A 20,252-nucleotide genomic window follows, 5' to 3' on the forward strand; every position below is an offset into this window, starting at 1 on the left:
CTCTCATTGCGAGAAGCATCATAATCACTGATAATACAAGACCATTCCATTTGGTATCATAAATGACAAAATGTAACTTTTTGATCTTTACCAAAATGAATAAACTACTGTCTAAATTTAAGGAATATTTAGTATTTGACATGAAAGTTGTATGTGATCTTAAGACGTTTGCATTTAGTACTTTTTTTCTTTTTAAAAAAAATTTTTTTTTTTTGAGGCGGAGTCTCACTGTGTCACCCAGACTGGAGTGCACTTGCGCAACCTCGGCTCACTGCAACCTCCATCTCCCAGGTTCAAGCAATTCTCCTGCCTCAGCCTCCCAAGTAGCTGGGACTATAGGCACGCGCCACCATGCCCAGCTAATTGTTGTACTTTTAGTAGAGACGAGGTTTCACCACGTTGGCCAGGCTGGTCTCGAACTCCTGACCTCAAGTGATCCACCCCTCGGCCCCCTAAAGTGCTAAGATTACGGGCATGAGCCACCGCACCCAGCCTTTTTTCTTTTTAAATGATACAAATCAAGATAGTCACTCAGGTACTGGCTGAGATAGTTTACTAGCCATTAAGCAAACTTACTGTAAAAAAAAAAAAAAAAACCTGTGCTTACTTGTAGTGTTCCTACTTGAGGGATTTACTTTTCACTAAGTGTAATAGAAAATCCCTCCCCTCATGAAGTTATATTCTGATGGGGAACACAGTCAAACGAGTAAAATATATGTTAGATAGTAGTAAATGCTAAGAGAAAAATAAAATCAGAAGGGAAAATGGTAAAACAGTGAGTGCACCAGTGTGATAACACTTAAGAATATGAAAACTGGCCTATATTGGCTTCTGTTAGCTGGCAAATTCAACTGAAAATAGACACATCACTGAAAAGTTAGATGTCTAGTGATTTTTTTTAATCGTGATAAAATACACATAAAATTTACCGTTGTACTCATTTTGAAGTGTACAGATCAGTAATGTTACATACATTTACCCTGTTATGCAGCCAATCTCCAGATTTTCATCTTGCAAAACTGAAGCTCTATATTACTAAACAACTGCCCACTTCCCCTTCCCTCCAGCCCCTGGCAACCACCAATCAACTTTCTATTTCTATGAATTTGACTACTCTGGATACCTCATATAAATAGAATCATACAGTATCTGCCTTCTTGTGACTGGCTTATTTCGCTTAGTATAATGCCTTCAAGGTCCATCCATGTTGTAACATGTGTCAGCATTTCCTTTTTCTTTTTGTATTTTTAGTAGAGACAGGATTTCGCCATGTTGGCCAGACTGGTCTCGAACTCCTGACCTCAGGTGATCCACCCGCCTTGGCCTCCCACAGGCGTGAGCCACCACCCCTGGCCATTTCGTTCCTTTTTAAAGCTGAACAAAATTCTGTTGTGTGTATATAACACATTGTGTTCATCCATTCATCTATCAATGAACATTTAAGTTGTTTCCACCTTTTGGCTATTGTGAATAAAGCTGATATGAACATGGGGGTACAAATATCTGTTCCTGTCTCTGCTTTTGACTTTTTGGGATGTATACTCAAAAGTGGAATTGCTGGATCATATTTTCTATGTTTAATTTTTTGAGGAATCACCATGCGGTTTTCCATAGTGGCTGTACCATTTTACATTCTCACCAAAAGTGCATTAAGAGTTCCAATTTCTCCACATTTTCACCACCACTTATTTTCTGTATTTCTGTTATTTTCTGTATTTGTTTATAGTAGCTATCTTGTTGGGTATAATGTGATATCTCACTGTGGTTTTAATTTGTATTTCTCTAATGATTAGTGACGTTGAACATCTTTACCTAGTCTTGTTGCTCATTTGTATATCTTCTTTGGAGAAATACCTATTGAAGTTTTTTGCCCATTTTATGTATTTATTTATTTATTTATTTTTGAGACAGAGTCTTGCTCTGTCTCCCAAGCTGGAGTACAGTGGCGCGATCTCAGCTCACTGCAACATCCGCCTCCCAGGTTCAAGGGATTCTCCTGGCTCAGCCTCTCAAGTAGCTGGGACTACAGGTGTGCGCTACCACACCCAGCTAATTTTTGTATTTTTAGTAAAGACAAGGTTTCACCATGTTGGCCAGGCTGGTCTCGAACTCCTAACCTCAGGTGATCTGCCTACCTCGGCCTGCCAAAGTGCTGGGATTATAGGCGTGAACCACCACACCTGGCCTTTTTTTTTGCCCATTTTAATAGGGTTATTTTGTTGTTGTGATTTATTTTTTTAAGGAGGAAAATTACATTTTGCTGTTATAAATTCAAAGAAGTTTTCTTTCATCTCTTATTACCTTGATCCCAATATCGAATCCTTAACCCAGAATCTGAGCCTTTCTCACCACCTTCGCTGCTACTACCCGAGTCCAAACTATTCTTTCATCTTCTGTTTTCACCCTTGCCCCTACTACCAGCAGTATTATCTACCCAGTTGCCACAGTTAGATCAGGTCACTTGTTTGACTAAAACTCTACAGACAGCTTCTTATCTTATGCAGGAAAAAAGCCAAAATCCTTTTCTTGGCCTACAAAACTCTACACATTCTGCCCCTCATCCCATCTAAACTCTCAAACTTCATTTCCTGCTACTCTCCCTCACTCATACCAGCCTCCTCCTCACTGTGCCTTGAAAGTGTCCCGCATCCCACTTCAGGGCCTTTGCATTTGCCATTTCCTCTGCTTGGATTGCTCTTAACCTAGGTATCTGCATGGCTCTTCCCTCATATTCTGTAGGTCTTGACTCAAAGGTCACCTTCTTGCTGAGTGAGGCTCTCCCTTGGCACATTATCGAGATTGCAGGCCATCTTCAAACCCATAGATACAAGCATGAAGGCATGCATGATTCCTAATCCTCTTCCCTAGTTTATTTTTCTCCTGGCGCTTATCACTATTTTTTTTTTCTTTCTGTTTTTGAGATAGGGTCTGGCTCTGTCGCCCAGGCTGGAGTGCAGTGGTGAGATCTCAGCTCAATGTAACCTCTACCACCTGGGCTCCAGCGATCCTCCCACCTCAGCCCCCTGAGTAGCTGTGACCATAGGTGTGCAGCACCACGCCCAGCTATTTTTTTGTATTTTTAGTAGAGACAGGGTTTCACCATGTTGGCCAAGTTGGTCTTGAATTCCTGGGCTCAAGTGATCTGCATGTCTCCCAAAGTGCTGGGATTACAGGCATGAACCACCACACCCTGCCCATTTATCACTATTTAACATACCACATGTTTTACTCATTTGTTTCTCACCTAGACTGTAACTTTGTGAAGGGATGAAATTGTGTGTTTTATTCACTTCCATATCCCTAGTACCTAAAGAGTATCTGGAACATAGTGGGCACTTTAATAATATTTGCTGACTGAACAGGGAGTTTTGAAAGCAGAGAAGGTTGAATAATAGGAATGCAACTTCCATTGCATCTTGCATCGCCTGCCTGCCTTGAACATCAATCACTTTCCCCCTTGCCTTTCCACCACCACCACCACCAAGATTGTGGCAATAACAATTATAGACTCCCATTAAACGGTACATTTTATTTAAAATAATGATTGCCTCCTATGTTTAAGAAATTCACCTGGCCAGGCATGGTGGCTCACACCTGTAATCCCAGCGCTTTGGGAGGGTGAGGCAGGTGGATCACAAGGTCAGGAGATGAAAACCATCCTGGCTAACATGGTAAAACCCCATCTCTACTAAGAAATTCACCTGGCTGGGCATGGTGGCTCACACCTGTAATCCCAGCACTTTGGGAATGCAAGGCAGGTGGATCACAAGGTCAGGAGATCGAAACCATCCTGGCTAACATGGTAAAACCCTGTCTCTACTAAAAATACAAAAAATTAGCCAGGTGTGGTGGCATGTGCCTATAGTCCCAGCTACTTGGGAGACTGAAGCCTGAGAATCACTTGAACCCGGGAGGTGGACATTGCAGTAAGCCAAAATCATGCCACTGCACTCCAGCCTGGGCAACAGAGCAAGCCTCCATCTCAAAAAAAAAAAAAAAAAAGAAATTCACCTGTCTCCTTCAGCACCCAGTATGGGCCCTTGTAGGTAACACTCCAATATATGTCGATTAATTTTGATTTAAAAGAATACAGTCCAGATGCAGTGACTCACACCTGTAATCTCAGCACTTTGGGAGGCCAAGGCACCGATCGCTTAAGCCTAGAAGTTCAAGACCAGCCTGGGCAACATGGTGAAACCCTGTCTCTACAAAAAATACAAAAATTAGCCAGGCATGGTGGCACATGCCTGTAGTCCCAGCTACTCAGGAGGCTGAGGTGGAAGGACTGCCTGAGCCTGGGAGGTCGAGGTTACAGTGAGCTGTGATTACACCATTGCACTCCAGCCTGGGTGACAGAGTGACACCCTGTCTCAAAAAAACAAAGTTGCCTTTCTACACACCAGCAATGTCTTTGAAATTTTGATTGAAAAAATAATGTATAATAGCAACAATAAAACAATAAACATAATTATTCTCATGTTGCTTCATATCTATTAATTTTGAGACAGAGTCTCTGTCACCCAAGCTGGAATGCAGTGGCACACTCTCCGCTCACTGCAATCTCTGGCTCCCACATTCAAGTGATTCTCGTGCCTCAGCATCCTGAGTGGTTGGGATTACAGGCATGCACCACCATGTCCGGCTAATTTTTGTATTTTTAGTAGAGATGGGTTTTTACCATATTGGCCAGGCTGGTCTCGAGCTCCTGACTTCAAGTGATTTGCCTGCCTCGGCCTCCCAAAGTGCTGGGATTACAGAGGTAAGCCACTGCCCCCAGCCCTTTTAATTTTTTTTTAAAGACTATGAAGAGACAGACAAAAAATGAACACAAACTCCCAAAAGTGTAACAGGAGAGTTGCCGTCTTCTGTTTCGGCAGGAATGGAAACGAACAATACACTCACACAGTGGCAGAAATTACAGTTCCACAGGTCATTCATGGACCACCACTACATGCCAAGCACTGTGGATTTTAAACACTCTAAAATGAACTAATTTATTAATTTGAAATTTTATTAGACATAATTTCTACATAACACATTTTTCAGTAGAGTAGACTGGTGTTCCTACAAATCATTTAAACTTTATTTTTTCTCTCTTCTCGTTCTTTAAACTTATCTATATTACTTTCTTTATATGTAGTTGTAATCATAATAACAGAACACTTCCGCATCCATTGTCTAACAAAATTATCTTGTGCATCTTATGACAAGTGTAGAGTAGAGGCTGAGAATGTGGACTCTGTAGACACATGGGAAGAACACTTACCATGTGTGGCCTTGGGCAAGACCCTTTGGTTTCCACAACTGAAAAATAAACATAAAAACAGTACCTAATTCATGGGGTTGTTATGAGAGGATTAAGTGAGTCAATATGTGCCAAGTCCTTAGATGAGGACCTGGCAAAAGTAAATGCTATGTAAGTGTTAGATACATTTCTTATTGTATACGTGAAGACATTGAGACTTGGAAAGCTCGCCGGGCGCTATGGCTCACGCCGGTAATCCCAGCACTTTGGGAGGCCGAGGTGGGTGGATCACGTGGTCAGGAGATGGAGACCATCCGGGCTAACACGGTGAAACCCCATCTCTACTAAAAATACAAAAAATCAGCTGGGCGCGGTGGCGGGCGTCTGTAGTCCCAGCTACTCGGGTGGCTGAGGCAGGAGAATGGCGTGAATGGAGCTTGCAGTGAGCCGAGATCGCACCACTGTACTCCAGCCTGGGTGACAGAGCAAGACTCCGTCTCAAAAAAAAAAAAAAAAAGACTTAGAAACCTCTAATTTTTCTCAAAGTTTCTCTACCAGCCAGCAATGGTAGAGCAAGAACTAAAACCATATCTTTTCTCTTCAAAGCAGGGTTCTTTGTATTCCACATATAGTGGAAAAGTGGTAAATACCAAACTAAATAGCATGGTTGGGAACCAGACATAGACATGCAGGAATGACAATAAAATTTCAGAGTTAAAGGGGACTTAAAAAATCATCAATCTAATCCCCTTCCCATTCAAGATTCTATCTGCCCCCTACCCATCTCCCGAAGGAATTGACATGTAGTCTCTGAACAGCTCCAACAACAGAAGACTGTCTCAGGAGGTAACCCATTCCATTTTCTGAGGATTAAAACACTCTTCATGTCTCCTAGTTACTAACACATTACTTCTAGTTCTGTTTTAAAAGAGTAAGTCTAACTGATTCTAGGACTTTCTGTTTCATGTTTCACTTCATTTACTTCTACACATCATTCTAAATTTGATTTTAAAATAGCAAAATCATTGTATGAGAAAACAGGTGGCACCATTGGAAATACCTCAAAAGGAAATTCAACAAGATTACAATCTCCTGTCTTTAGCATTCATAGTTAATTCATTACATCTGAGATAATATTTCAAAACTTATTGCTGTTCTTGTAAAGAATCCATATGATCTCCAATTAAAGTATACTGTTTTTTAAAAAGCTATTAAAAACAAATGCAAGTTTTCTTTTTAATTTTGAACCATCACATATTTATTAAACATTGAGGCTTTATTATATGATAAGTGCTGGAAAGAAAACTTCATAACACATGGTTCTCACCCAGTTGTGTATGGCTTGAATGGACTATATAAATAGATTTAGAACTGCTAGATTTTGTTGGCAGGGAAAGTTACTGGGATTTCAACACTGTCAAGGCAACATTGACAAATGCCTTCAACACTGTCAAGGCAAAAGTATTTCTTGGATGAATAAATGACTTGATTTTGAAATGTGATCTAAAATTAAGTAACACTATTTAGATTTTTATTCAAACTTTCAAATTCTTGCTTCCTTCATTTTATAAATTTAGAGATTTGAAAACATAAACTAAAATTGTGGTTGTCATCTCATGGGAAGAGTCTTGATACAGTGTGTAAAAAAGGTAACAAAGGTATCTATTTTCATCTAGTTCTTAAACATCTATGTCTTCTGAAATAAAAATATCCACTTTAAGTGGAGTTTTACATTTATATCTATTTGCTAGAGTATTAATTTTTTATTTTGTATATTTTTATTCTTCCTTTAGGGTTTGAGTAGACAACTTTTTAAGTCTGATTTTAAATTATGAACTAATATGAAAATGGAGTAAAATGAATCACTTTGTGGTTAATAAATTCAATGTTCTGTTTACAGACAGATTGTTATAAAATTACTGATATATTCTCACAGAAGCAGTAAAGGTTATGTCAAATAAGTACTAAAAAAATTATACTATGTAGTGTTAATGATGTTACCTTAACATACCAGCTTCAGGGGCTGCATAATTGTTTCTGCTAACCCATAAATTTTTGAGTAACAACAAAATTATTGTGATTTTTCTTACTAAATAATTCATACATTACAAAGCATGTATGTAACAAGGTCCATGAATCACTAAAGCATATAATGATCATATATCTAATGACATATCTCTTTTCATAAGATGAATTCAAATAGATTTATGTATTTAGGTTAACTAAAAAATACTGAGTTTATAAGATTCATAATTCTATCAACAACAACAAAAAAAACTTCAAATCTTCTTTAAGAAGTTCAGTTTCCATGATTTGCTTTTAAAACTGAAAGCTTTGGCCGGGCGCGGTGGCTCAAGCCTGTAATCCCAGCACTTTGGGAGGCCGAGACGGGCGGATCACGAGGTCAGGAGATCGAGACCATCCTGGCTAACACGGTGAAACCCCGTCTCTACTAAAAAATACAAAAAAAAAAAAACTAGCCGGGCGAGGTGGCGGGTGCCTGTAGTCCCAGCTACTCGGGAGGCTGAGGCAGGAGAATGGCGTGAACCCGGGAGGCGGAGCTTGCAGTGAGCCGAGATCTGGCCATTGCACTCCAGCCTGGGTGACACAGCAAGACTCCGTCTCAAAAAGAAAACAAAAAAAAAAAACAAAAAAAAAAACTGAAAGCTTTTGTTTATCAAAATCCTTGTTTAAGCTACTTTTCATGAAGTTTTACAGCTTTTAAATTGATACTATAAATATCACCAAAGATAAATTAATAATATAATGGAATAGTACAATGTTCATAAACTGTATTTAAAATGATATAAGTGCAACTAAAATAGCCATAAGCAATACTACATAAAACTGCTTACTAGTAGTAACTGATATTCTTTATCCAGCAACTAGGATCTAAGAAAGGATATTTTCATTTACTAACACTTTACATGCCTTACGTTGGTTTTATCTTAAATAATCTCAAACCAAATGTATCCTTTTCATAATGTTACTAAAAATGATCCCAAATGAAATTTCATCTACTTAATCAAAACTAGGTTTCATAATTTAAAATTTTTAAATTCTAAGACTGCTACATACAAAATGATGTCAACATGCTTTAACTATTTTAATCTCTAACATTTTTTAACCTCATGCAGTCATATTTTATCATACTAACATTGAATCCTTTACTAATTTTTAAAAATTATTTTTAATTGTGATAAAATACACATAATATAATATTTACCATCTTAACCTTTTTTTTTTTTTTCTTTTTAGAGACAAGGTCTTGCTGTGTTGCCCAGGCTGGAGTGCATTGGCTGTTAACAGGCACAATCATGCCACACTGCAGCTTTCAAACTGTTGGGCACAAGTAATCCTCCTGCCTCAACCTCCCATTAACTGTACCATTCAGTGGTTGTAAGTACATTGATGTTATTCTACAACCATCAATACCATCCATCCACAGAACGTTTATCATATTACAGAACCCAAACTCTGTACCCATTAAACACTAATTGTGCATTGTCCTCTTCCTTTTTTTTTTTTTTTTTTTTTGAGACAGAGTTTCACTCTTGTTACCCAAGCTGGAGTGCAATGGCATGATCTCAGCTCACTGCAACCTCCAGTTCCCAGGTTCAAGCCATTCTCCTGCCTCAGCCTCCCAAGTAGCTGAGATATAGGCACGCGCCACCACGCTTGGCTAATTTTTTGTATTTTTAGTAGAAATGGGGTTTCACCATGTTAGCCAGACTGGTCTTGAACTCCTGACCTCGGGTGATCCTCCTGCCTCGGCCTCCCAAAGTGTTGGGATTACAGGCGTGAGCAACTGCATCCAGCCTGTCCTCTTCTCTTTAATAATTTTAAGAGGCTTATTAAGATATAATTCCATACACTTCTTTCATTTAAAGTGTACAATTCAGTGGTTTGCATATAGTCACAGAATTGGGCAACCAAACCCAATCAATTTTAGAACAGTTTCATCAGCAGCAAAAGAAACCCCATGCCCCTTAGTGGTGACTCCCCATTTCCCCCCAACCTCTTTAGCCCTAGGCAACCACTAATCTACCTTCCGTCTCTACAGATTTGCCTATTGGGAACATTTCATATAAATGGAATTATATGAGATCTTTTACAACTGGCTGATTTCAGTTAGTGTAATTTTTTTTTTTTTTTTTTTTTTTTTTTTTTTTTTTTTTGAGACAAAGTCTGGCTCTGTCACCTAGGCTGGAGTGTAGTGGCGCGATCTCGGCTCACTGCAACCTCCACCTTCCGGGTTCACACCATTCTCCTGCCTCGGCCTCTCGAGTAGCTGCGACCCTGTAGTCTGCCACCACGCCTGGCTAATTTTTTCTATTTTTAGTAGAAACGGGGTTTCACCGTGTTCGCCAGGATGGTTTCGATCTCCTGACCTTGTGATCCGCCCGCCTCAGCCTCCCAAAGTGCTGGGATTACAGGCGTGAGCCACCTTGCTCGGCCTCACTTAGTGTAATAGTTTTAAGCTTCATCATTGGTATAGCTTGTATCAGTATTTCATCCCTTTTTTGAATGAGTAATATTCCGTTGTGTCACTATGCTACATGTTACCTGTTCATCAACTAATGAATATTTTTGTTTCCACTTTTTTGCTAGTATGAATAATGCTGATATGAACAATTGTGTACAAGTTTTTGTGTGGCTATATGTTTTCGGTTCTCTAGGGTATATACCTAGGAGCAGAATTGCTGGGTCATTTAGTAATTCCGTGTTTAATATTTTGAGCAACTGCCAAACTTTTCCAAAGCAGCTGCACCAATTTACATTTCCTCCAGCAATGCATGAGTTTTTCATTTCTCCACATTCTCATCCACACTTATTTTTGTCTTTTTGATCACAGTCATCCTAGTGGATATGAAGTGGTATCTCGTTGTGGGTTTGTTTTGCATTTTCCTAATGATTAGTTGAACATCTTTTCATGTGCTTGTTAGCCATTTATATATCTTCTTGGAGAAATGTGTGTTCAAATCAAATTTTCAATTGGGTTGGTGAGCTTTAAAAGTTATTTATGTATTCTGGATATAAGTCCCTTATCAGATATATGATTTGTACATATTTTCTCCCGTTCCGTGGGTTATCTTTCATTTTCTTGATAGAGACCTTTGAAGCACAAACATTTTACATTTTGATGAAGTCCTGGTTGTATTTGTCTATTTTTTCTTTTGTCATCTGCCTTTATCCTTTTCCGAAGTATTATAGGTTGGTGCAAAAGTAATTGTGGTTTTGGTTTTGCCTTTTTTTTTTTTTTGGTGAGACGGAGTCTTGCTCTGTCGCCCAGGCTGGAGTGCAGTGGTGCGATCTCGGTCACTGCAAGCTACGCCTTCTGGGTTCACGCCATTCTCCTGCCTCAGCCTCCTGAGTAGCTAGGACTACAGGCGCCTGCCACCACGCGCGGCTAATTTTTGTATTTTTGGTAGGTACATGGCTTTCACCATGTAAGCCATGATGTGTCTCTATCTCTTGACCTTGTGATCTGCCCACCTCGGCCTCCCAAAGTGCTGGGATTACAGGCGTGAGCCACTGCACCCGGCCACCTTTTTTTTTTTTTTTTTTTTAATTGCCAAGGTTGTGTTGGTGGAAACTGTTTTAGCCACATTTTCATTAAAAGAAAAAAAATTCCACATCTGATCTCCAATTTATATTAGAAAACTACTCTGTGGACTGTGGTCATACTAATAACACTTCTTATTGTTGGGAAAGCCCTGGTGAAACATTTGTCAAGCACATAAAATGATATGAAAGTGAAATCTAGTAATTAAGATTTGTGTTCTATCGATTGTGTAGCTTAAGTAATTTTTCATTACTAACAGATTTAATAAGTATAAGTAGTTAAAGATTCTGACTTGGCACTAGTCATTAACATGTAATTGAACTAGTAAAAAAGATCAGTTAAAGCTGTGTTGATTACCACCTTATCTTTGAAAGGCAATTAAAGACCTCAATCATTGCAACAAGATTTGATTGTGCAGCCTTTATTGGACATTGATCTTTCAGCAAAGTGCAGTTACATTTTCCATTAATTTACAGTAACAGAATTTAACTCTGATACCCTAGACTGTTGACCCAGGTGAGATGTAATGCTAAGTACTTGTTAGGTTAAGATGCCCCCAAATGTCATTATTGTCTGAATAGTAAGTGCTGAAAAACAGTAGATACTTAATCCACTAGTTTTAGGATAAGGTTTCTGTTGTCTGCATTAGCTTTTCAGTGAAGTGAAACCAAGATCTTTGCCTTTTATGTCATCCCACTTATTCAAACATCATTAACAGAGTTAAAAGATATTTCATGAAGAACTGTAGATGTTTTGTGCTTACAGTTTTGGGTGAATATAAATATAAATGACGTGAAGTAAAATGTACTTTAAAAAATACATATGGTTTTTAATACTTAAAAATGTTTCAGCCAGGCGCGGTGGTTCATGCCTGTAATCCCAGCACTTTGGGAGGCCGAGGCGGGCGGATCACCTGAGATCAGTAGTTCAAGACCAGCCTGACCAACATGGTGAAACCGTCTGTACTGAAAATACAAAATTAGACAGGCGTGGTGGTGCATTCCTGTAATCCCAGCTACTCAGGAGGCTGAAACAGGAGAATCACTTGGACCTGGGAGGCGGAGGCTGCAATCAGCCAAGATCGCACCACTGCACTCCAGCCTGGACAAGACTAAAACTCCTCTCAAAAAGAAAAGTTTCAATTTTTACAGAAGTCAACGTTAGAAAAATATTAATGCCCCAAAATGTGTGGTAAACTATAACTGATTGTACAATTTGGCATTTTAGGACATCAGCACTAAGAAAATAAGAGATTTTTGTATTAGCAGCCTCTCCTATGCTCCCAAATAGGTTACTGAATCTTTATAGTGGCTCAAACCTTACACAGGAACTGAGAATTTTGCCTAGAAATTTATTCCAATACATGATCATTCATTTGTATAGAAATAACAATAGAAGAGATGCAAGGTTTTGTACTAAAAGTACACCTTTATTAAAACAGTTTTGGTTGGATTATTTTAAAGACAAAAATCCTATCAAAGAAATATGACAGAAAAGCTAAATCAGTGGTTTCACCAATTAAGGAAACTACTCATATGCAGAAGAGCAGGGCCTGTTCAGCTCCCCACATGGCACTTCAGGGTTAGTGGGCATGTGCCTTCAGCGCACCTCTCCTTCTCTCTCCATCACCTTGTTTTTGAAATGTTTTAATTAATGAAGTCCTTTAAGTATAAATGTAAATATATGGAGCAGAAGAATGTGGATTATAAAAACAGAGCTTTTGCAGAGACAAAAGTAAAACTGATGCACATTTTCGGGTAGAAAAGTCTCTTTGTTTCATTCTTCTCAGATTGCAAGTGGAAAAACTAAGACACAAAGGAGGAGAGTTATTAGCCTGAGGTCAAAAAGACAGCACTGATACTAAAAATAGACTTAGTCTCCTGACTTACACGTTTATACTTTCTCCCTTTTAGGCCATAATACTTTGGTATAATATGCAGCTTTAAAGAAAAAACTTAAACCATTGCTGTTCAATGGGAAGTACTGTTTTCGGACTAAAAGTTTACAAGACTTAATAAATCCAACGAATGATATTTAAATTTTTAAACCACGCCTTTGCCCATTGTTGAGTTCATCCTTCACCATGATCAACTCCATAAGAGCAAGAGGTCTATTGATTTTCATGTAATACAAGAAAATATTACATTTGCTTAATTGTTATAGTGAGCACATCAGACAAGAAATCAAGGCCCTATTTAATGCTGCAAGCAGCAGAGAATTACAGAGATCAATAGGGTAGTTTGTCAAAGATGTTCTCCAAGGAGACTTACCTATCACATATGGACAAGAAGTCACACTGACTATAGCTATTGAAAAACAGGTAAGCAGAGTCAGCAGTACAAATGATCAGAAATCAAACAGGCCAGTGTGAAAAGAGGTGCAACTCTACTGAAAAGCTGTATTCATAGTCTGGTAATTAAAAACCATTTTATCAGCCTTGTGTTGGGACCAAACCTTTACAGCCAGTATTGACAAGACCAGCAGCAATGAATGAGCAGTATTTGACTTAAAACTTATGAGCTATAGTTATTTAACTTTGCCCATTACAGAGGAAATCAGTTCTAGCCTTCCCTGCAAAATGCTAATAGTCAGTTGTTTTATTATTAATGAAGCTTAATGTAACACTATCTCCTTTGTGTAAGCCATTCATTTAACTAGTGTCAAGTATATTCATCTGGACTAAATATATTGGTGTAAGTACTTCTTTGATTAAACTGTTACTTAGAATTGCTTTTAGACAAGTGAACACTACATATATTTGCAGAACAGTTCACTCTCTGTAGATCATTTAAAATGACTACCTTTAACGAAGCTGGTTTGTATTACTTCATTATTCTGGTGCCTTCACCTCAGTCACTTCCACTCACTTTCTCTACTGACTTGACAGGAGTAAGCATCCAAATGTTGAATTTTATTAAATGTTTTGCTACAAAAATGTGTAAGTGTTGCAGAGTATCAGCAACACATTAACATAAAATGATATATAATGTATGTTTGTAATTATGGGAGAGATCATAAATCTTAAACACCCATTGGTTTAGAAATTAAATAGTTCTACTTAGTTTTCCCTAAATTACTCCAAATTTCTGAAATTTACCATTCATCTGGGTATGTTGTGACTACCCCAAGGATAAATTTTTTAAATGACTTGGCTTTCAAAAATGCAATTAATAAAATTCAAATGCAAAAGTGCCATTAGGTCTTTAAAATTTCAGCCCATTCCCTATTGCCAATAAGTCTATGGATATATACCATTTCAGTTAATTGCTTTTATAAACAGTTACTAAATTTATTTTTCTGCATCTTTCTAGAAGACCTTAATTGTTCTGGCAGCTTTATAGGAAAGCTATTTTAACTTTTAATAAGTCTGAATTTCATTCACCTTGCTACACTTATATTAACCACTTATTATTACATTTTAAAAACGATATGGTTTTGGACTCTTTAAGCAACAAGAAGTTTCAACATTACACTCCAACCCCTCCTCCAGGTAAATGGCACAAGGCCTTTAAAACATTTCTATTTACAATCCTGGCAGCTGAATGGCTTAGTCTTGAGATTACAATTAGATTCTCATCAATTTTCGATTTGCCAATGATATAATATTTCCATCATACATCCTAATGTCTTCTACTTCTTTTTCCATTGTTATATAAAATATTTTCCCCCCTCCTCTTTTGTGTGGGCATCTCTATTTTTTCTTCAGAGTTGATTTAAATTGTTAATACCTAATTATAGAATCTATTACATTGTAATCATTTTTTATCTGTAGGTTAACCTAGTTCTAGGGAAAAAATGGTGTGAAGCTTCATGTGTTTGTAGTTCCCATCAGCTAAACAGAGTATGTAATATATAACAGTGTACAAAAAGCTTCACCTCTTGAGGGCAATGATTCATCTTAAAGAAGCAGATACTGTAGAAAGAAAATAGTATTTGCAAAAGTTTTATTTTAAAGGATCAAAAATAAATACTGCACATATACACAGAGAAAATCCACTGATATTTATGTTCTTCGATGCACACTTTCAATACATGGCACCTTCATCTTCTTTATTGAGAAAATAAACTGTTATGGGTCCATAACTGGTATGTACAGTCTCTGTGACTCTGGCAAATAACCAGGAGCCAAGTCCATATAATAAAGTTGGAATACCTAGAAAACAAATGAATATGTATAAACATCAATGCTTATTAATCATGCAAGTTACTAATCACATATAACACTCTTCAGCAATGTTAACAAATTACAATGTGGTAAAATATAAAAATACTACTCAACATTGACTCTATGATTATCTAAGGGCTCAATTTCATCAACGTGGAACATGATGGCAATTATGTGAGTCCAGAGGTTTTCATACTATAGACAAGGTGGGTATAAATGTTAATTCAAGTACTTCATAAATTCATTATCCTTGAATAATCATGAAGTAATTCTATATTCTTTTCATAAATAAGAAAATGGAGAAGAATACTCATTAATTTAGTTGTAGATACTCCTGATTATTAGCCTTGAGCTAAAATTACTAGGTTAACACTACTGGGTTTTTGAGATGGAGTCTCACTCTGTTGCCAGGCTAGAGTGCAGTGGTGTTATCTCGGCTCACTGCCACCTCCACCTCCTGGGTTCAAGCGATTCTTCTGCCTCAGCCTCCTGAGTAGCTGGGACTACAGGCACGCGCCACCATGCTCAGATAATTTTGTACTTTTTTAGTAGAGACGGGGTTTCACCATGTTGGCCAGGATGGTCTCGATCTCTTGACCTTGTGATCCCCCTGCCTAGGCCTCTGAAAGTGCTGGGATTACAGGTGTGAGCCACCACACCCGGCCAACATTACTGTTCTTTAAGTTAGTAGTAACACTAATGGCTGAAGTAATTTTTGTGCAACTTAAAAGAAGCTGGGTCAAAGAGCTGTCTTTAAAATCTAAGGCAAAATCTAACTCCAAGTAAGATTTCAGTACAATAGGCATGAGAAAAAAACTATTATTCAGCATTTTTTCAGTTGATCTGAAAACAACCTTGTTTCAGCCAATTTGAAATCGATATACAGTAGACTCCAACATGTGTTTCTTCTTTGGAATTGATAAGATTTTGCTGCTTTGAGATTAGTTGCCATTTGTGATAAACAAAACTAAACACACTATCCAGAGGTATGCATTAAGCACTCACTTGCATATAAGACTGTTGGACACAAAACAAACTTTCACAATTCCTATCTTTTTAAAGGTACTTATTTAAAATCAATGACTACTAACATATTAAAAATGTAATAAAACCATAGGCACATGAATCAATAACAAATAGTATGCTCTGGACAAGCATTAATTTTATGCTCTTTTGAGGGAAATGGGCAGAAAGTGATACTTTAAAAGGATAGCTGTACATTTGCAAAATCACTTACTTTCTAGTAATAAAGAAAGCGGCCGGGCACTGTGGCTCATGCCTGTAATCCCAGCACTTTGGGAGGCCGAAGCAGGCAGATCACCTGAGGTTGGGAGTTCGAGACCAGCCTGACCAAGATGGAGAAACCCCGTCTATACTAAAAATACAAAATTTGCTGGGCGTAGTGGTGCATGCCTGTAATCCTAGCTACTCAGGAGGCTGAGGCAGGAGAATTGCTTGAACCCAGGAGGCAGAGGTTGCAGTGAGCCGAGATCACACCACTGCATTTCAGCCTGGCGACAAAGAGAGACTCGACTCAAAAAAAAAAAAAAAAAAAAAAAAGAAAGAAAAAAAGCAACACATGCTCTGGACTAATCATATTGCTAAATTTTTGTCTTATTTTTCTGCAAGAATATATTTGCTGTGTTAAGCTCTTTTTGAGTGTGTTTGTTGAACTACTTTGTGCTTCTCCCTGAAGCTGCATTCCAGTCACTGTGATACCAGAGATTAATCAGGAGAAGCATCACATCACTAGCTGGTAATGAGGAGAAGAGGAAAAAAATGCCCATTCAGGCTAGAATCTCTCTATTTTTAGGAATATACTGGGTCACAGTTTGTCACCATCACAGGGTTCCCTGGAACTCCTATGAAACCTTAGTGTATCACCTTCTTTGCCCTGATAATGTCTAAAAGAATCTCTAAATACCTCAAGGGAATGTCATAAAAAATATCCACAAAAAACTAGAATAATAAAGCTACTTATAAATCATTTAACCACAAAGAAAAAAAAAAAGGCAAGTGGCACAGGGGTGGGAGGTGGAAAAAGAAGAATACGAACAAGCTAGGCAGAAATGAGAGAGAAGTAGAGGGAGTAGTTGAAATAAAAAATGAATTTAAAATGCAATATCACAACTTCAAAAGCTGAAAATCAATGGAATGAGGAAGAAAAAAATAGGCTCTAGAAGCAATTACTAGTTTTCTAAGCATACTGAGACTAAAATATATAAAATAGGCCTCTTAAACCAAGGCTAAGTATATAAATGTAAGGAATACCTGGTGACACTGACAATTTTGTTTTACAATATTTATCACAGTTATCAGTTAACATATTGATTTTAAAAATTCATACTTTTGAAAAATCATAAATACAGAAAAAAACAGTCAATATCTTTTCAGCTAAAATCAAGGGCTGATTTTTATTAAGATTACTAGCTTAATAACTATATTATATCTTATTAAAAAATAACCAGGAACCATTAGCAGTAATGCTGTTTGACAGGAGATGGAGTTATGATCTGAGTCAGAAATTCTGTATTTTTTTCCCTTTGCTGTCTATTTAATGCAATCAGACTAATACTCAAAATGGGAAGGTTTGCCACCTATATAACTTATATATTACAAAATCTTCTTTGTAGCACAATCTTCTTTGTATGCTTTAAAGTCTGTAAGGTTCTATGGAAAATTCAATTTTTTCTGAAAAATTAAATTTATATCTGAAACATATAACATCAAAAGAACCTGAAAATCAGTTCTTTGCATAATAATTCACTTTGAGTCAGTTGAACAGTAGGTAAACCACTGTCAAATTAAGTACTTTAAAAAATTAGAATTCCTCAGTAAATCCCATTCATTCCAATGGTAAGTTGCTTTTCTTAAATCTCAATCTACCTCTCAGCAGGATACCTAGACTGGTAAACCATCAGTAAAATGTCAGCTTCCAATGAAGGGAAGACGGAGGAGAAAAGGAGCAAATGGGTAAACAGAAATCTTTATTATTTACAAAATGGAAAAATGAATTACTCTAGTAATTACTAATTTGGAAGGGAAGAAGAGGAACAAAATCCTAAGTATAATATTAATAGGGTATGTACTTGATCATCCAGAGAGACGACTGTACATCACAGAATAGGAAAGGACTCTATTATCTAATTCACATCCCCTCTACCTTCAGACAAAAATTAAAAATAAATGTTACCAGATGTGTTCACCACTTTAAAATATTTTTAAATTTCCTTTATCAGTATATCCCAATTTGTATTAAAGCATGCATGAGCAAAAAGTTGTCCTTTTTGCTTAACTTAGAGCTCTTACTCTCATTTTACCAGGATTTTTAGAATGTCCAAAAGACCATACATACCATTAAATCACTCTCTCACTTTAAAAAACAAAACAAAACACACTACAACTGTTGTTTCTTTCAACTTTAAAAGGTTTTACTTTTCTATGTGTGGAATGTTCTGAGTATCCACTTTTTTTGGATGTCTTAATATCTATATCTAAAAGAGAGGCCCCTAATCATTAAGGTGATCTTAAACAAAATGTTAACACTAAAAACGTGACTTTAAAGGAAAAGAAGGCATTTGGCTCATGGTTTACCTATAACCCTCCCGTTATGCTTTCCCTATTATTCTTTAGGGAAGAATGATTTCTTGCTTATGAAAATGCTAAAATAAACTTTACTTCTCGAATCTAGTTAACACTCCAGTCTTTCCAAATAATTTCGAATTGAATTTCCTAAGTCACCTCACCCTTCAACTTCAACCAACCTCCAATGTAGTGGGCATGCTCTATACAGTCCATCAGTCAAATAATAAGAGGCATTTTTAAAGGATAACACTTTGCTAAATAATTTTCTCCTTACAGGACAGTCCAGTGGAGTAACGGCTCAAAAAGTCCATGACTGACATATATGTTATTATAAGCAAAAATACACAGACCACTTTTAACCTTAATGGACGATCAGATTATGTAATAGTATTACTAGCACGGCTGCGCAGGGCATAGTTTAATCCTGGCATTTAAAACCTGGCTGGGTAACATGTTTCATTCAGCTCCATGGCTAGATTTTGAATCACTGAAATCTAGATTGATTTTATACCAGCTATTAGTAAGTTCAAAACATCCTGACGCCTTCTGTTTTCCCCTGACCTATTTCCATGTTCGTACCTCTTCTGTCATTAAACCAAAAGAAAATATACACCTAGTGACAGTAAACACCCTCAGGGCATCTCCATGAAAACATACAAATACTAAAGACCTTTAAAAATATTTTAGGCCTAGTACCTCAGGAAGCGTTATGTCTGGTGAAAACCTTTGGTGCTTTTAGTAAAACAAACTTTGAATTCATATAAAGAAAACAAAGAAACTGAAAGAGTAGTTCCAGTTCTGGCAACATAATGCAGCCGCAAAGTGATGTTCACGGGAATGAGTCCTGCCATGCAGTAAAACGGGTGTCAACTTCGGAGCCACTTTCCAGGGGGCGTTTCCTGACGCCCCCTGGCTTAGTGCCCAGACAGGGGTCGTCCCTGGTTAACTTGGGCAGGACAGGAGGGCGGCCTGCTCCTCCCTAGGCCCGAGGATGCGCCCGCAGCAGGTGAACGGCTTCGGGAGCCAGGAGCTCGGCAAGCTGGGGACCCCTGGGCGAGGACTACAAAGGACCCAAGGCGAAGCCAGCGCCGGCAGGCAGAGCCGACCCCGGCGGGACTCCACCTGCCCGCGAGTGTTCGTCAAGTGCTCGGCCGCTGCGGGGCCGTCCCGGCGGGGCGGGCTTCACCGCGTGGTCGCGGCAGTCGCCACTCACCGAGGTTGACGACCTTGAGCGCCGTGAAGAAGCGGTTCTGCCGGGCCAGGTCCTGCCAGGGCGCCTTGGAGCAGTGGTACTTGATGAAGGGGAAGCAGCCCGTGCGCAGGACATGGTAGTTGGCGCCCTGCACCGGCCAGTTGAAGTGAGAGAGGCCGAACTGGTCGTTGCGGACGGCGCTGTAGGGCACGCAGAAGGAGGTCCAGTGCGGCAGGCGCCGCTGCAGCAGGTGCCGCGTCAGCACCTCGGAGGCGCTGGGCTTGCGGCTGGCGGCGGCGCGCGAGGCCCACGGCCTGCACAGCAGCAGGCGAAGCGCGACCTCGTGGGCCATCCGCAGGGCCTCCATGGCCCGCCGCGCCGGGGACGCAGGCGGGTGTCCGCAGCCGCCAACGCACAAGCGCGCCCCCGGGCGAGCGGCGGGAAGGCCAACGGGCGCCGCGCGGGTGCCCGAAAGCCCCCGGGGTGCGGCGGCGCGTGC

The 20,252-nt window shown here is 38.8% G+C and overlaps 1 protein-coding gene across 1 annotated transcript; it reads right to left on the bottom strand.

Moving 5' to 3' along the window:
- Positions 1 to 14,738: 14,738 nt before the first annotated feature.
- Positions 14,739 to 20,239, bottom strand: C7H15orf61 (chromosome 7 C15orf61 homolog). Its single transcript, XM_011751831.3, has 2 exons — positions 19,775 to 20,239; positions 14,739 to 14,964 (listed from the first exon to the last, which is right to left on the bottom strand). Exons 1-2 carry the CDS (start codon positions 20,118 to 20,120, stop codon positions 14,837 to 14,839), a joined length of 474 nt encoding a protein of 157 aa, XP_011750133.2. The 5' UTR covers positions 20,121 to 20,239; the 3' UTR covers positions 14,739 to 14,836.
- Positions 20,240 to 20,252: the final 13 nt, after the last annotated feature.

The sequence above is a fragment of the Macaca nemestrina genome, chromosome 7, assembly GCF_043159975.1.
Source record: "Macaca nemestrina isolate mMacNem1 chromosome 7, mMacNem.hap1, whole genome shotgun sequence".
NCBI classification, from domain to species: domain Eukaryota; kingdom Metazoa; phylum Chordata; class Mammalia; order Primates; family Cercopithecidae; genus Macaca; species Macaca nemestrina.

Coding starts and splice junctions, on each gene's coding strand:
- C7H15orf61 (XM_011751831.3), bottom strand. CDS start 20,120: ATGGAGGCCCTGCGGATGGCCCACGAGGTCGCGCTTCGCCTGCTGCTG. Junction 14,965..19,774: donor GCTCAAGGTCGTCAACCTCG/GTGAGTGGCGAC, acceptor TTTGTTTTCTAG/GTATTCCAACTTTATTATAT.